At 42.2% G+C, this 19096-nt stretch overlaps 1 protein-coding gene across 1 annotated transcript in view; it reads right to left on the bottom strand.

Moving 5' to 3' along the window:
* LOC126299246 (uncharacterized) overlaps positions 1-19096 on the bottom strand; it is a 389842-nt gene that overhangs the window by 247131 nt on the left and 123615 nt on the right. The window contains exon 2 of the mRNA XM_049991034.1: positions 3987-4078. Within this exon, the coding sequence (XP_049846991.1) occupies positions 3987-4078 (92 nt within the window). The remainder of the gene's footprint in view (positions 1-3986; positions 4079-19096) is intronic.

Genomic DNA, 19096 nt, shown 5'->3' with positions numbered 1-19096 from the left:
GTTTCAGGCAAATGCCGGGATGGTTCCTTTAAAAAGGCACGGCCGATTTCCTTCACAATCCTTCCCTAACCCGAGCTTGTGCTCCGTCTCTAATGACCTCGTTGTCGAAGGGACGTTAAACACACACTAACCACCACCACCACCGGAAGGATGATGATGACGATGATTGGTTTGTTGGACGCTCAACTGTGCGGTTATCAGCACCCGTACAAATTGCCAACCTTTGCTCAGTCCAATCTCGCCACTTTCATGAATGACAATGGAACTTTGACGACAACACAAACACCCAGTCATCTCAAGACGGGTGAAAATTCCTGACCCCGCCGGGAATCGAACCCGGGACCCCGTGCGACCGCGAGTCCACGAGCTGTGGACTGCACCAGTAAGGAGGTACACGGCTCGTGTTGTCTGTAGTTCAACCGTGCCTAGACGGTCAACACCGCGGTTCGATTGCGTCCGCATTGTTACTTTGTGCCAGGAAGGGCTCTCAACAAGGGGGTTCTCCAGGCTTCTCGGAGTGAACCAATGCGATTTTGTTCGGACATGGAGGAGATAGAGAGAGAGACAGGAACTGTCGATGATATGCCTCTTCAGGCCCCTCAAGGGCTACTACTGCAGTGGATGACCGCAACTTACGGATTATGGCTCGGAAGAAGCCTGACAGCAACGTCACCATGTTGCTTTTCGTGCAGCCACAGGACGTCGTGTTGCGACTCAAACTGTGCGCAATAGGCTGCATGATGCGCAACTTCACTCTCGACGTCCATGGCGAGGTCCATCTTTGCAACCACGACACCAAGCAGCGCGATACAGATGGGCCCAACAACATGCCGAATGGACCGTTCAGGATTGGCATCACGTTCTCTTCACCGATGAGAGTCGCATATATCTTCAACCAGACAATCGTCGGAGACGTGTTTGGAGGCAACCCGGTCAGGCTGGACGCCTTAGACACACTGTCCAGCGAGTGCAGCAAGGTGGAGGTTCCCTGCTGGTTTGGGGTGGCATTATGTGGGGCCTACTTACGCCGCTAGTGGTTATGTGAGGCGCCGTAACGGCTGTACGATACGTGAATGTCATCCTCCGACCGATAGTACAACCATTTCGGCAGCATATTTGCGAGGCAGTCGTATTCATGGACAATTCGTGCCCCCATCGTACACATCTTGTGAACGACTTCCTTCAGGATAACGACATCACCCAACTAGAGTGGCCAGCATGTTCTCCAGACATGAACGATATCGAACATGCCTGGGATAGATTGACAAGGACTGTTTATGGACGACGTGACCCACCACCCACTCTGAGGGATCTACGCCGAATCGCCATTGAGAAGTGGGGCAATCTGGACCAACAGTGCCTTGATGAGCTTGTGGATAGTATGCCGCGACGAATACAGGTATGCAACAATGCAAGATGCCGTGCTACTGGGTATCAGAGGTACCGGTATGTACAGCAATCTGGACCACCACCTCTGAAGGTCTCGCTGTATGGTGGTACAAAATGGAATGTGTGGTTTTCATGAGCAATAAAAAGGGCGGAAATGATGTTTATGTTGTTCTCTTTTCCAATTTTCTATACAGGTTCCGGAACTCTCGGAACCGAGATGATGCAAACTTCTTTTGATGTGAGTATAATGTTAGCAAGATCGATCTTCATTGGGTGCACGGATTTTTTTTTTTCGCTTAATACTACTGTCTTCTTAACTTTACTTTATTCGTAATACAGTTTTGTAAGAGCCTTAAATTACATATTACATTTTAATATCTAGCTTCAGTTATTAGCTTCATTTTATACCTGATCAATTTGACATGAATCGCAAGGATGGTGTTAAGAAACTATTCACATGGTCCAAATGGCTCTGAGCACTATGGGACTTAACAGCTGAGGTCATCAGTCACCTAGAAGTTAGAACTACTTAAACCTAACTAACCTAAGGACATAACACACATCCACGGCCGAGACAGGAATCGAACCTTCGACCGTAGCGGTTGCGCGGTTCCACACTGAAGCGCCTACAACCGCTCGGCCACACCGGCCGGTTAACAAACTGTATTTCATGCCTTATGTAGCTCTTATTCTGAAGAATCCAATAATTTAACAAGATACGACCACATTATGTTTCCCAGACAAGTCGTTGAAGGCAATAATTTGGCAACTTCCAACTGTTTCCACTGAGCCCGTTGTAAAGCTGATGATTTTGATAAAGAGAAAAATTAGACATTGCTTGGAACCTACTAGGAAATGTAGTAAAATCAGGGCATTACGACAAAATGACCATTGGTCCTGCTTAAGCACTTTTAAATCATAACGTTTCAGCAGCAGTTTGGTATGCAGTAGAACAAAAGGTACTTTAAAGGATGTGCTGCGTTTTAGAACAAAAGATACTTTAAAGTTCTGCTGCGTTAACTGCATCTATTCTACGGCTTATTGCTGTTTTATTGCACTTCCGTCCCAGACGCCATGAAGTGCAGTCTTCACGTTTTTTACTTCCGAAACATAAAAATCTGGGTTGTTTTTGAGTAACGAAGAGACCACAAACGCATAAACTTTCGATAGGTTTCCACAACAGGTTTCCATTGTTAGTTAGAAGCTGTAAATGCGTTCTCGATAGCTAAATAACCTTTCGCGGAAAAAGTACGTAAAAACTTTAGTAACTTCGGCTAACACTCCTATAACGCACGTATAGCTTCGTGTTACTACTAGCCTGTAACGTCGCCGGAGCGTTTTCGTCCACGTGACCAAATCTTGAAATACGATGATTTTTAAAGCTTTAATTACATAAAAATAACATTTTTGAGAATAATTACCGAAAATGCTCTCTCAGTGTTATAATCACTCAGAATAAGAATAATTCGAATCATATTTATAACACAGGAAAACAGTCTGTACTGACATGTTGTTAGCTAGCACGAATGCGTCTGCTACATAAGGGTAATATACAGATAGCTGTAAGCAGAAATTTTCAAATAGAAGAACGGTTTGCAAGATAAAAATTGTAAATGTTTAATACCATTACGAAATGCTTTGTTTTTATGTTTTTGTTTGTAATTTTAAAATCGATCGTGATACATTTAAAAAGGTGACAATACAATTTCAGGAAGTCCATGATCAATTTCAGTGTGCTTTCACACCATTAGAAGAACAGGCTGCGTTGCTTGTCTTTACACATTTTACCTTTTATATAAGGGCATCCGTGTACACGGTACAACCTAGCTGTTCGTGTTCTTCCTTCTTCTGTGAGCTGTCGTCTTCATTCGGCCCCACAAACAACAATTTCAAAGTGTAAAGTCCTGAAAATCTTTATGAACTGATAATTGTTCAATACTACGACGAAGCCATGAATTAGAGAAAGGACAATTGACTCTAACTTCAAACATATTGTAGAACGTGAAGGAGGGGGAGATTCCATCGCACTGGAAAACTACCTCTTGGGCGCCCACATAGAAGGCACCTTGGCAATACTACAGAGTCATTTGGAAAAACTAAAGCACAGTAGAGACTGAACATTTATTTGTGGGGACAGCGCAAAGCTCATCCTGCAGCTAAAAACCTTCATGGTTTGTAATGGTTACTAATACAAATAGGTAAATAATTCCTACTTTTCACACAAACTCACGTCATCCACAGCTCTTGAGCCTTCAAAGTAATTACTTTTCCCCCATTTATTTTTTGAACATATCTCTAACGCATTTCCTTCACAAATTTAGGCACTGTACTTTCCCTTTGTTGAATATATGAGGTTATCCATATCTGCATGAGTAATAGTAGTATCTATGTGTAACCATGATGTCCTGGATATTAACAAACTTGTTTCCTAATATTCTTTTAAAAAGAACAGGATACATTCGTGTAAAGTAATGAGAAACAAATATTCCTTTCCACGGATGATCAGCATACAGAATATTACCTGAAAGAAACTACATTCTACTACTTAAAACTGCTGTGAGTACAGACAGAAATGTATAAAATTAGCCAGTACATACCTCATCTTCAGCATTACTTCTTTCTTTGTCTCTCTCCCTGTGTCTTCTCTTTTTATGGTGTTTCTTGTGGTGTTCTTTCCGCTTTTCAGAATCTGCGAACGAAGTGATTTTATCATGTTTTCTCTATTTTGAATAATGGTACTACAGAATACACACAATATTTCCTTTCCTGTGTATGTACCCGATGTTTGCATACACCAAATGATACAGAAATGCAATGAATACTATTTAGTTGGTTAACGTAAGTCTGTCAGGTATCCAAATGCTGGTTTGAACACCACAGCACCTTAAAGGCATGGTCCTAGTGCGATGGGGTATACCCTTGCCTTCCTCTGACCTCTGAGGTGACTTCCCCAACCAGTTACAGGGGGACCTACAGTTTAACTTGGACTTTTTAACTGCAGTACACGATGGGATTTTTCAAACTAGCGAACGCTAGCACAGGTGACAGAAATGGTGGCATACGAATACTAGGATTGACAGAGAATATAACACCAGACCTTTGCATTTGTAATCTAGCACTTAACTACTGAGCCACATATTTACGAAGCTGTTATACAGAATTCCAAACGAATGTGAGAGAGCAGTTGCAGAATTATCTCTTGTTGTTAAATACCTACACAGAACGGTTATTCGAAACAATCTTTCCATGAAGTACTGCAAAAACTGTACCATGTCAAATGAAAGAATTTCTGAAACTGACAAGAATGTGTTGTTTATAAGCATTAGAGCAAAAATATCAAAATTATACAAAAGATTACCCGCCTTTTCTTAATTATGAAAAGATTTTTTAATGTTTTTAAAATTATTAGAGAACTATAACCACCGAAAAGGGTTCATTGTAAGTCACAGAATCAATTTAGTAATGACATCTAGATCAATTTACATCTCCGATTTCCCATCTCATTCTGAACGGCCCCCGTGAGGATACCAAGGAAAACTTCGCACAAGGGCAAGAATAATTATTCCATGGAGTTCTATTTGAAGCTGAATGTATATATTATTTGTAATGATCATGTTTCTGAGAGAGACCTTCCGACTGAAAGCCTGTTCAACAACGCCAAATTAACTGAAGCTGTACTGTTCATTGTGTTCTTCGGGTATTCCTAAATTTATGCATGAGGCAATAAGCACATACTGCTGTATTTGTATCATTATGTGGTCAATGTCATTGTCTTTTGTTTCATCTTTACCCCATTATGGTAAATCAATGTGTAGGGAGAAAAGCTCTTCTGTGTACCATAAAACTGTCTCTCTAAAGATATACTGCTGTCATATTTATTCCTATACTAATGAATCACATATCTATGCTTTTCATTGCTCGCTCTTCATCAACACTGCTTTCACTTCATAGTAAATGTGACTGCACAATGTGGCTCTGGGAAAGAAAATCTTGGTAAGCAGTTAGTAAGTGGACTATAAAGTGATACTACTGATCTGGATAGCGAAGGTTTGTCACAAACTTTGGCGCCCTTTGTGCCCATTCTCTACTGTGGAAGATGTAATTATAATTGTAACCAAAATGAAACGTACGTCAGCGAGATACATAACTTGGTGAATGGATGGTAGACGGACAATGTAAGTTCTTTTCTGGATTTAAAGAGACGAGAAGTCCAGACGACGATCTAATAAAGGTGGATTGATCACGCTCCATAACATGCAGTAGCAGCATGGATACGTATACGTGAAGTTCTAAGAGAGGCCTTTACTTAGCAGAATATGTCAAATGGATGACGATAATATCATAAATTTTAGTCTAACGAAATATTAATACATGAGATTATTTCTTAAGTAATTTAGATTTATGACTGAACTGTAACTGAACTGTTTTCTGAACCGTTTAGAAAATTTTGTTTTCCCCCTCAGGGGTAATTACCTCCAAGTTGGGAACTACTGCTCTCCTGTTCTCCACCCCGGCATCTAGTAATGCTGGGGTACGCTTCACACGGGAACATCGCCCCCCTCCCCTCCTCTCTCCAAAATCTTCTACACTCCTTGCTCTGTTAGTTGTACGACACACATAATGAACGGCGAAGTTCAACGCTGACGTCTCACGCGCACCCCGAAGTGCACTCCACAGACAGAGGCGGCAGACTGACGCTATTGGCTGGAGCGTCACGTGGTACACTGCTCCTTGCTACTGCGCAGCGCCCCTCCACCTGCCTTCTTATGTGCACACCAGAACTCCTGTTCCCCAGCTTTCCTGGCCCTCCCTCCACAAGGCTGCTTCTGGCCGCCGCCAGTGTGATCACTTCCCGTGCCAGCAACCGTCTATTGTCCTCAGCGCAAGCCTCTGCTTATCGCTTTGGCGAGTGTGAAGTGCTTTATCGTTGTGTGATTTTCCAGTGAAAAGCTAGGCAATAAACAACGAATGCCATGCAGTGCACGCGGACAAACTATACATCAATGAATTCATAGAGAGCTTAAGGTAACCGAAAGTCATAAACGAAACAACAGAAACAAATATTCAGTGGTAATGCATACTACTTAACAATGTGACTAAAGGACAATGGCAACGGAAGCTGTCTTTGCAATTTAAACACCTATACTGGGCATACCGCCGAATGAGGCAGCCTCTAGTGTTTAGCATCACACTGTTAGTATAATTATGTAAACTTCTGCAAGTCTTATCTGAAGATGCGACTGAAATTACTCGAAGGAAACAAATTAACATTTCTAGCCGCATCCCGTCAGTAGTTATAATGCATATTATATAGTAGGTATTGAAGTAGATGTTCTCATGAAACTCTACCAACAATTGATGCCACCAATCGCGCAAGGATTAAGCTAGTTAGTGGCTGCTAAGGACATTGTTAGAAAATTTCGACACAGGAATGAAGCAATAAGACATTAATTACTCACTTTTGACTTCAACACAGACTGTGTCCCCATACCAGTCATTTTCCCCATTATTGTTTGGTTCCTAAACGGCAAACAAAAACTCAATCCGATACCTATGAATTGTGCTGAGACGTTTCTTATTCAGTGGTGTATCTTAGTATTCCGAGATTACAACATTCCTACGATGTAATCAACTGGAGGTCGGCAGTAGATTATGAATCGCGCTTAAATTCCTGTCACAAGAGGAATCCACGGTAGATACCGCCTGGATTTTAGTATCAATTTGGAGCAGTAACTAGAAGCACTAGGGAAAAGAAGCTTGTATACCATCCTACCCATAAATTGTCCTCAATATAAGATACTGGAGCAAGCAGCGGAGCCAACAGAAATCGTTCTAGAGTGGCCTAGTAAAGGCAAACTGCAACATTTGGCACTGGATGGTGCATATAAAATCATTTGAAGGCAGTGTGGAAAAGCGTATATTGGCCAGTAAGGCAGAGCTGTGGCAATTAGGTTACGTGAACATGAGATAAGCTGGCGATTAACGAAGAAAGATTTGACCTCTGCTGATCATCCTTTAGCACAAAACAATTCACATGATGTGTTATGTGAAATTTTACATTCTGTCAAGAAAAGCAGAAAGATGATCCGAATGGAAACACTGGAAATCAACGAACACGTGACACAGAACGCCAGCCAAGAATTAAATGATCAGACTCAATCTCCATTTTCCTCTTTGTTACACTACGTTTTCGAATAGTTTTCACTTTGCAATCTGCTGGAACGACTACGAAAAATAATCAGGGTCGCTGCAGTTATTTATATTGTGGCAGTATCTTGTGCGAGTATTGTTTTCGATAACACTTAGACTTCCGCTTGTTCTTTCTCCTGAGGCAGTGGCCACGAAACCGTCTTCAGGACGCCATTCTGTTTATGGACTTAAGAAATAATTTAATAAGACATAGCTGCTAATGTTCCCATAATTCAGTTTCACGTGCTCAATGGAAATAATGAATAGTCTCTTGCTATTCGAAGAATGCCCAAAGAAAGACGTTTTTGCTCACTACGTTCAGATTCACGACTACTAGCTACACTTTATATTAAAAAACAGCATATGCCTCGGGGTCCGTCCATCATTCTACACACACACACACACACACACACACACACACACACACACACCCCAGAACAGATGCGTATGACACTGTTCATTGCGTCTTCTGTCCCTCTAGTTAAGTATGTCGTTAAAATCGGAAGAAACTTCGTTAATTATGGTATTGAGATAATATGTACGACAAAATTTGCACCGGAAAGTAAATCATTTGTATTTAGTCCAGAAACTGAGGGTTCCTAAAAGAGATTGCCTCCTATTCCGTTCTCTTTTGAAGAGATGGAAAACAGCAGCTAGACAATAAGCTGACAAACTATTTGCAAAGTATCTTCACACGGCGTAGAAATCCCATAATTACTGGCAGTATGAAAGTAGTGTGAAACAGACTGAAAGGCTTAGAACTTCAGTCACTGTGCTTCCTAAAAGTTGCTATCAAATGTCGTTCTTTCCACCACTGAAGAGTGGAATAGCAATAAGTTTTCGTAGTCAACCTCCTTACTGGTTTCTGTGGCCCGCCAACATTTCTTCTTTTGTGCCAATTACCTCCCTCTCCAAGTAGCATTTGGGGGGGTTAGGGGTTTTATAGTGCTGAAAATGTTCGCCCCCTTCACACACCTTAAAGATGATTTGCGGAGTAAAAACACAGATGTAGAACGAGAGCTCGTCTTTAGCGGAAAATTATGTAGGCCATGTATAAAAGAAGCTGCCCTTATATCGTTCAAATTGCTAACTGAACCAGTTTCACTTTGTAAGATTATTCGATGGTTCCGAGTACAGATAATGTTGAATCATCCTATAGTACATAGTGAGCATTCATTTCCCACCGCGTGTTCAATGTTCACTCGAAGATCCTTAGCGTTGCCACGTTCAAGTTGAAGTAACCTAGTAACTTCTTCCTTAGTATATTTTAGAAGTCTGACGTGTGCTTATCTCAACACTAAAAAATTAGGTTCTATTTTTACTGCTCCCCAAACCAATTCTAGAATTCCAAAAAGTTCTCCTTTGATGAATTTGGCTGTGGTCCAGCAAATAAATCGTCATCGTCATTGTAGAAAAAAGGCTCATTTTCTCATGAACATGATATCATAATTTTTATTTTTTATCTCATCTATCATTCCATCTCTGATATAGCTTTGCCATATGGCTCAAATGGCTCTGAGCACTATGGAACTTAACATCTGAGGTCATCAGTCCCCTAGAACTTAGAACTACTTAAACCTAACTAACCCAAGGACATCACACACATCCATGCCCGAGGCAGGATTCGAACCTGCGACCATAGCGGTCGCGCGGTTGCCGACTGAAGCGCCTAGAACCGCTCGGCCACACCAGCCGGCAAAGAGTATAATGGTTTAAACAATTGGACCACGAAGTGGGCGTCCACATTCTATGACATGTCGATGAATGTGGTAAACAACCGACACCCCAGGAAGGTCGGCCGGACCGAATACGAACGACGTGGAATTGAAAAAATACTGAGATCCCCTCCTCCTGCCTCCAACAGTATGACATACGGATTATAGGTCCACCACACCAACAGATTAAAAACATACATGTGAAACGTCGGACACGTAGGATTACTAAATTTTAAAAATACTGCAGAGACTGATTCCGCATTGCGACAGATATCCCTCCATGGAGTAGTGGGTCAGCAGCCTCATGAGAAAGCTTGTGAAATAGGATTCTAGTGTAAGCAAATTAATCTAAATCTGTTTGTTTTTTCCAGTGGTTAATATTTGAACAAAAAACATTCACTATTTAACACTTTTTGCTATTAATATGTGCAGAAAATACACGTAGCCCAGCGAATACACTATCTCAACGCTTGGCTATGTTACTGCGTTTTACATACTAAAATAAACATGTCATCTGAGGAGACCATGTATTCTTCACAGGGTTTCACAACCAGAGATGTAGCTCTTTTGATGAGAAATATGGGACTGAAATACCTTCCGGTGGACAGTGCACAAGGTAACATCGAAACCATCTTCTCTGTTTGTAAACGGGCACAGCTATCCAATTGTGAAATTCTCGATCTTCTCGCTACAATTCTAACGCTGACAAGTAATTAGGGAACATCTCCCTGAGAAAATTTCGCGCGTATGTTGTCCAGGAGATATCAACCATCATCTGCTCTGGGGATACATGATCGACCACTCACAGTTTTCCGCTAGCACATAGTTGTCTTCTTCCGCACTTGGAAGGGCAGTACTTCCCACCCTCAGTCAGTTCTTCCTTGTCTAATAATCCCACCAAGAATGCATAAAGATTGTCGTCTTTGTAATGTTACATTCTATCGATGGGCGTTTATCGCTGTACACTACACCGATCAGAATTGCTGTATACACCAGAAAATAACAAATGTAGCCAAACGGCGTCACACGTCAGCTTCCATAGAGGCGCGACATAGTTGTGGTCAGAAGCCGTACGGGGCGCACACAACACAGACTATGTTATGATTCCGCCTAACGTCACGCCAAACGCTGATATAAGTAGATGCAGGGCACCCACACCGCCGTCAGTATCCGGAGTGTATCAACAGTTAGTTAGACAGTATCAACACTGTGCCTCAAGACATCGTCAGCACGTATTTGCAGTCGCCCCGCAAAAGGGCTCAAATGGGCATTCTGCTGATTCTATTACTCATCGTTCATTGAATTTTCGACTAGATCAGATTTCATAGACAGATTAGCGTAAGTGAACTTTGAGCTACATTGGCACGCGTCGTCTTCCCGCTCAAGTTACGTAATGTATACTTTCTACTAATAAATTATAGTAGATCATTGCTAATCTGTGTTGCCATAATTTTTACCGTAGTTTGCCTAATGCTTTGTGAAGAGGCTATACAGCTGCTACGTTCAAGCAAGCCACCTAACAGCAACTGGTTTCGGTGATAAATGGTTCTCTTACTGCTACAGTGGGTACAACAAGAATAACGAAGAGTCTGGCAGCTAGGTGTTTATAGGACAGATGCTACCGCAATAAGCAATGGAAGAATGAGGGTAGCCACGTCTTCTGGTGGCCGTTTAATATCGTTTTCCTCCCTCATTTGCCAGTTACCGCAAGTCATGAAATGTATTTGCAAGTTGCGAACCACCGCAACTATACAGTTTACTGGAAAGAAACGGTAAATTTTGCCAGGCCAGGAATCGAACCCAGTTTTCCCGGTTCGGCATATATTTTCAATTGTTTCCAGTAAATTGCATAGCTGTGTTGGTACAGTATGTGCATTTTGCAGAAACATTTTATCATTTAATACGCCTATAAACCGACAGCGGCATTGTTCCTTCGGACGTGCTTGCACTGCATCAAACTTCAAGGGCACTGTCAAATACAGACACTGCACTAATGTACATTTAGATCTGCATGATTAATCTGCAATTCAGAATTAAATTCCCGGCAGAGGGTTCATCAAACCGCCTTCAAACTATTTCTCTACCGTTCTACTCTCGGATGGTGCGTGGAAAAATCGAGCACGTAAATTTTTCTGTGCGAGCTCTGATTTCTCTTGTTTTATTATTGCTGGTCATTTCTCCCTCAATCGGTAGGCGCCAACAAAATATTTTCGCAATCGGAGAAGAAAGTTGATGATTAAAATTTCTCAAGACGATACTGCCGTAACGAAAAACGCCTTTGTTTTAATGATTGCCACCCCAATTCAAGTATCATATCCTTGGCGCTCTCCACTCTTTCGCGATAATACAAAACGAGCTGCCGTTTAACGAACCTTTTCGATGTCCTCCGTCAATCCCATCTGGTCCGGATCTCACATCGTACAGCTATGCTCCAGGAGATGGCGGACATGTATGGTGTAAGCTGTCTCTTTAATAGACCTTTTGCACTTTCTTAGTGTTCTGATAATAAATCACAGTCTTTGGTATGCTTTCCCCACTACACTATCTACGTGATTGCTTCAATTTAAGTTATTCAAAATGGTTCAAATGGCTCTGAGCACTATGCGACTTAACTTCTGAGGTCATCAGTCGCCTAGAACTTAGAACTAATTAAACCTAACTAACCTAAGAACATCACACACATCCATTCCCGAGGCAGGATTCGAACCTGCGAACGTAGCGGTCGCTCGGCTCCAGACTGTAGCGCCTAGAACCGCACGGCTACTCCGGCCGGCTGAGTTATTCGTAACTGTAATCCTTAAGTATTTAGTCGAATTTACAGCCCTTGTATTTGTGTGATTTATCGTGTAACCGAAATTTAGCGGATTTGTTTTAGTAGCAAGTGGGTGACTTCCACTTTTCATTGTTTGGAGTCAATTGCCACTTTTCGCACCCCACAAATATCTTGTCTACTCATTTTGCAATTAGTATTATCAGCTGATGACTATAAAGGACGATAAACGACAGCATCATCTGCAAACAATCTAACAGGGCTGCTCAGACTGTCTCGTATGTCGTTTTTGTAGATCAGCGATAGCGGAAGGCCTAATAGCACTTCCTTGGGAACTTAATGTACAAAGGGCCTTCAAAAAGATTTGGACAGTCGTCTCTAACTTTTTTTATTTTTTGCATGAGGAGAATGAAATTTTTTGTGAATATACTTGAAACATTTAGCTACAAGCTGGTATATACAAGTATTTTATTTTATTTACAAGTGAGCCACAATGGACCGTGAAGTAGATGTCAGGTTGTGACAACGGTCGTTGATAGAGTTCCTCTTCAAGACCGGTGATGACTCTGCCACGTCGATTCACAAGAAGTTTCCAGAATGAGATTTTCACTCTGCAGCAGAGTGTGCGCTGATATGAAACTTCCTGGCAGATTAAAACTGTGTGCCGGACCGAGACTCGACCTCGGGACCTTTGCCTTTCGCGGGCAAGTGCTCTACCAACTGAGCTACCCAAGCACGACTCACGCCCCGTCTTCACAGGAAGTTGCTCCCTGTTTATGGGGAGGACACGGCGGATCGCAGCAGTATCCAGCGGTGGTTGCAGAGGCAGGAAAGGCAGCTGACGCAGCGCTGCGAAGCCTCGTGCTGCCCATTGCAAACGCAACGACGTGGCGTGTGCTGACGCGTCATCGCAGAACTGAATCACGCTCCGCAACAGCCTCTCCTCACACGTGACGTGTGGACGTCGCTTAATGACGCCGCCTAATTTACATCGTATAACGATTTGACAAGCAGCACTACGTCGCTACAAACATTTGCAATCTGTGTTTGCAAACACCGATTACCAATAACCACTTTATCTTTACGGAAACGATGCCTAAACAATGGGCTTTCACATTTGAAATTGTAAGATTTATTTGACTTAAGTAGAGTACTGCAGCCCGCCCTGTTGGCCGTGCGGTCTAACGCGCACGGCTTTCCGGGCTGGAAGGAGCGCCTGGTCCCCGGCACGAATCCGCCCGGCGGACTTGTGTCGAGGTCCGGTGAATCGGCCAGCCTGTGGATGGTTTTTAGGCGGTTTTCCATCTGCCTCGGCGAATGCGGGCTGGTTCACCTTATTCCGCCTCAGTTACACTATGTCGACGATTGCTGCGCAAACGAGTTCTCAACGTACGCGTACACCACCATTACTACCAAGCAAACATGGGGATTACACTCGTCTGGTATGAGACATTCCCTGGGGGAGGGGGGTCCACCGGGGGCCGCACAGCACAATAACCCTAGTTCGGTGTGGGGCGGCGGAGGGATGAAGTGGACTGCGGTAGTCGTGTGGGGTTGTGGACCACTGCGGCTGCGGCGGGGACGGAGCCTCTCCTTCGTTTCTAGGCCCCCGGTTAACATACAATACAACAAGTAGTGTACTGCACAGTATTAAAAATGGATGTAATACTTTCGACTAGGAAACTTGCTACAGTGTCTTCATGTTGACTGATGGAAACCCACCAGAACAGACGCTGTACTGTAAAATAAATTATATCCAATAACTGTAAAATAAATGCTAGTGATCCTGGCTTTCAACCGTTTGTGCAGACTATAAGCATTCTTCGACTACCCAAAAACTACGTCCCTACTCACGGTCGCGATGTAAAAAGTGAAACTGTGGATATTTTAAATAGTCTGAAATATTTGCAAATTTGATATATCGTCCACCGGCACTTCTATCCCAACAAACCGTATCATTAGCCACTAAGGCAACTTGTGAAACATGGAAAACTAAACTGGTAATTCATACAATCGTGAAAATTATTCATGTGTCTGCGTGTTTCTTGAAGAGTACATAACCATCATCACATATGGCGAAATTTAAAAGTTAACTCGTACTCTCTGATCAGTTTGAAATTCATTCAGTATGTTGTCCGCACATCCACTGGCTGAAGCTAAATCTAACGTTTCCGTCTGAGTTAAGCTCAGTCGCAGATAGAGAAGTATTGAACGTAGGAGGCTGTTTTAGCTGTTACCTAGTGAGCGGATGCGTGGTACGAGTCGCAGGTCTTAGTTACGTCAGTTTTCTTTTGTGATACAAATTCTGTGCTGCTTTTCACTGAACAGGGTAGGTCAGGAGGATGGTACTGTCACTTTAAAATGGCTGAAAAAAGCAGTGACGAGAACTGTCTACCTACAGGCAGGCTTTTTCATGTATTATTTCTGAAGAACAAATCATCCGTTGCAGCTCTGCGAATAAATTGATTTTTAGAGGGGTGGGTAACTGCGTAAATGGTAACACGTTCTGTAGAATGCCAGATATATTGTGTAGAGGAAAAATGAACTGTAAAATACTGTATGAAGCAACGAAATACTAAACGGAAGTGTCAATTCTAAGTATTCAGAAATACATCAATGTCCTTCCCTCATTGTTTACTTTCAGAGCTTGTGCTCGAAACAGATTGATATTCTGACGAACAAGTTGCATTTATTGTCATTCTGGATAAATTAATTTTGTAACCACCTCCTAAAGTAGACCCTTTTAAAATGTTAAACTTAAAATAAATTACCTCGATAGGAAAACAATCCATTCACCATACAGTAACGTACGCTGACTTAACATAAAAACCGTCTAAAATGTTTGAAGTACATCAGTTACTTTAAAAAAGTTGCACATGCCATAAAATACACCGAAGAAAAAAAAAACAAATATCTCCAAAAGTGTATCTTTAACCTTAAAGAAACTATGCCCAACATACGTTATCAGTATCCGCTTTACGTTGGTAACATTAAATCTGCTGCATAAGCTTTCCAGAGCGACTCTTAAAATCATTGCACAACAGACCGTAACTCATCGCCGTGCCCTGTGCGAGGACGGCTGAGGTGAGTTTGCCCGTGTCTCTAAAAACTGGTGGCGGCGTCGAGAAAGCCTTACTTGGCCTCCCCTGTATAGGTCATTCTCAACTTGGTAAACTTGCTGATTTTTTTGTGTTGCAGACGGAACAAATTGGTTAGATGTTAGTTACCTTCAAATTGTTTCTAGTACCAGTAGCTTCCCCTCGACTTTTCTAAGTGTGGAATAAATGGAATAGGCGGACTCAGTTATCTTGATACTGCTACTCGCAAATCAGACTGACTGAATGGCTGAGAATGACCCATTTCTTGTCCAATAAGCAGTTGGAAAAGAAACTAGTAGCTCAAACAGAATTCTACAGTCTGAACAAAAACCCAATAAAACAGGAAGAGAGAGAGAGATTTGGATTTAACGTCCCACTGGCGACAAGGTCATTAGAAACGGAGCATAAGATCGGATTGGACATGGACGGGGAAAGAAAGAGGCTATGCCGTTTTCAAAGGAATTATCTCGGCATTTGCCTGAAGCTATTTAGGGAAACCACGGAAAGGCTAAATCTGGATGGCTCGACGGCGATTTGACGTCGCTCCTCCTGAATGTGAGAGCAATCTGTTAACTACTACGCTGTTTCGCTTAGGGGGAGCAGTCAAATAAAAGCGAAATAGATAGAGAAAAAGTAAGTAAACTGATTATCACTTCGTAAGTAATCGCCATAACTGTTAATACATTTCTCCCATTGTGAGACAAGACTGTCAATGCCTTCATGGAAAAAGGTTGCGGGTTGCCTACAGAATCATGATTCTATCTAGGCGTGCACTTCTTCGTCCGAAGAAAATCGACGACTGTGGATGTCTCTCTTCAGGATTCCAAAAATATGGAAACCGTATGGCGACAAATGGCTCTGAGCACTATGGGACTTAACATCTAAGGACATCAGTCCCCTAGACTTAGAACTACTTAAACTTAACTAACCTAAGGACATCACACACATCCATGCCCGAGGCAGGATTCGAACCTGCGACCGTAAGAGCTTCCCAGCGAAACGTCTGCAGCGGCGCCGTGACGTGTGGCTTCTGAGCAGCCGCTGGACCATGAAATACAAGTTTTCTCACCTCCCGCCTAACTGTCGTAGTACTTACAGTGGATCCTGATGCAGTTTGTCGTTCCTGTGTGATGATTCGGATAGATGTCTGCCTATTACACATTAAGACCCTCTTCAACTGTCAGAGATCTCTGTCAGTCAACAGAAGAGGTCGGCCTGTACGCTCTTGTGCTACACGTGTCCCTTCACGTTTCCACTTCACTATCACATCGAAAACAGTGGACCTTGGGATGTTTATGAGTGTGGAAATCTCGGGTACAGACGTATGACACAAGTTACACGACCACGTTCGAAATCCCTGAGTTACGCGGAGCGCCCCATTCTGCTTTCTCACGATGTTTAATGACTACTGCGGTCACTGATATGGAGTACCTGGCAGTAGGTGGCAGCACAATGCACCTAATATGAAAAACGTATGTTTTGGGGGGTGTACGGATACTTTTGATCACGTAATGTATAAGAAACTTTTGACCCCGATACGATTTGTACCTAAATACGTCCTCTGTCCCGTCCAAGAACTATTTCGGCAATATCACGAAAATATATAAAACTGACAGGAACAGTAGACCCGCTAACAAATTATGCAATGCCACACATTACATCAATCTTACTGTGTATACATAAACAACTAGAAAGTAGGATTTAGGGCTAATGCTTCTTGCCCTGCACAAAGCAGCCGAGTAAACACTTAGCTACTGCCCTCAGTAGCCTCAATTTATTGCAGTGATCGATAATACAGATAATTCACGATGTTAAATATGAAATTAGCCATACATCTTGTGTGGAAGGGATTTCCTGAAATCTAATAACAAATTTGACAATCTAATATTACATCTTAATAAGAATCAGTCAGATTACTTACAAGGGAACATCAAGTGAATTTAGCCGGATAATTCTGATCCACTCCGGAAAGTAAATCGACTGCCACATAGTTGCCAAACGTATTCCTACCATGTTGCCAGTTCTCCATTAGCCTCGCGACAGGAAGAACGCGTTTGCTCAGCCGACGCACTGAGCTGGCTAGCAAACGGGAAGCTAGCGCTTCGTAGCAGCAGCGGCGCCAGCTGCTTCTGCGTTAATTGGGAGCCGAATTACCGGAAGTATAGTACATTTCTGTTACTATGATTTGGATCTAAAGCGTAGTTACGAATAATATCCAGTTACACAGACTGTAACTCTAACTTAAATAAAGAGCATAGGGAATTATTTCGGCAGCCCAACGCTTCTGCAGCGGTCATAGCTTTTTCTTGTTTTTATATCTTATTTGCGCAAACTGAAACGCTCATTCTCTCGAAGCGATTCGCTTTTTCTACGATCACCAGATGCGATGCTATTAACACTATGAGTAAATAATATATTTTTTTAAATATTATACACTCAAAAACAGCTTTCCGTAAGAATGCTCTCATGGACACCACACTCTTAATTAAAAACACAAATGAAAAGACGGCATAACACTGATTACAAAACGTGAACATGAAAATCTGCGAGTATAATAAACGAACCAGAAAAGCAAACTGTGCACGATTTCGTTGCGCAATGACGAAATAATAGAACTGAAAAAGCCGCGAAGAAAATTTAGCAATTGCATGAGTACAGTTGAAGTTCGGCAGTGTGGCGGACTACAGTACTGATGGATAACTTATTTCTTACGTTTATCTCTTGTGTTCGGTAAAGTAACGAAGAGATGCTGTGAATTATGCAGTGTGCTGATACTGAAGAATTGCAACTTACTATGGCAACCTTACACTAACAGTCTTCTATAATAAAACACAGTATCCCTACCACGAGCGTCCTCAAATCGTCATGAATTAGCACGATATTGCACACATTTGGCATAAAAGGCATCTGGGTCTATGTGTAGTCCACGGTCATGCTGAATTAGAGCTACAGAATTACCGTGAAGGTATGAAAATGTACCAGTGGTGGAAGATACACAAAGGAATTAAGTTAACAAATTATTCAGTGCCACACTTAAGTCGATACAATTGTTTCTTCACAAAAAAAACTAAAATTTATCATGGGTGCAATTAAGTAAGTTTTCACCTTTAGATCTACGGGCTGGTGAATTAAGGCAGCAAGAAAAGTTTTGAGGGAGAAGTTTTCTCGAGATTTCTTTACTGATTGTCGACCTGCCCGAGTGTAGCTTTGTCGCAGAAGAGATGAAAATCTTGTCTCCAGCAAGATTTCAACGGATGTCTAACACAGTCTTTTCTTTGAAAGGTAAACAATTTACTACTGAGTTAGCAAACAACTGTCACACACACCTAAATCTCCGCCCCAGTGATGGCCAAGACGGATAATTCGCAACGTTAAGGACGAGTGTGGCTGTAGTTTCAGCTTGGAACGAGCCTCCTGGACTCAAAACATAAATTAGCTAACTCTATGTAATCTCTTAAATGAGAATTATGTCAAATATTTAATCGACAAAAAAATCAGGTGAATATGGCAGGATAATTCTCTATACTCAAAGGTCAGCGTGTTTCCAAAGATTCTGCGATGTTGACAACTCACTTCAAGCTAGTGGCAATAAAAATGTTTCCACTGCTGAGCTGTTCCTTGACCGTATCTTACTTGCATTTGAAAGAAACAGAACAGGCAGCTACCGAGTAACGCCGAGTTGAACAAACGAACAGGCCAATGAATTTTATTCGGAATTGTGTAGCTAGGGACGAATAATTTTCAGATTCACTGACTGCAGCCTGAATATCTCAAATCACAATAAGGGGGAATTTCTTGGTGGCCCTAGTCATAGGTATTTTTTTTTTCTCCCTGTATTATGCGTACTGCAAACTGAAAAGCTCGTTCCATGGACATCATCAAACAGCAGCCGTTCATTGTGCCATAAACCCCCAATCTACGACAAGGAAATAACT

This window comes from Schistocerca gregaria, chromosome X (assembly GCF_023897955.1).
Source record: "Schistocerca gregaria isolate iqSchGreg1 chromosome X, iqSchGreg1.2, whole genome shotgun sequence".
NCBI classification, from domain to species: domain Eukaryota; kingdom Metazoa; phylum Arthropoda; class Insecta; order Orthoptera; family Acrididae; genus Schistocerca; species Schistocerca gregaria.
This window is presented reverse-complemented; position numbering and strand designations above follow the sequence as displayed.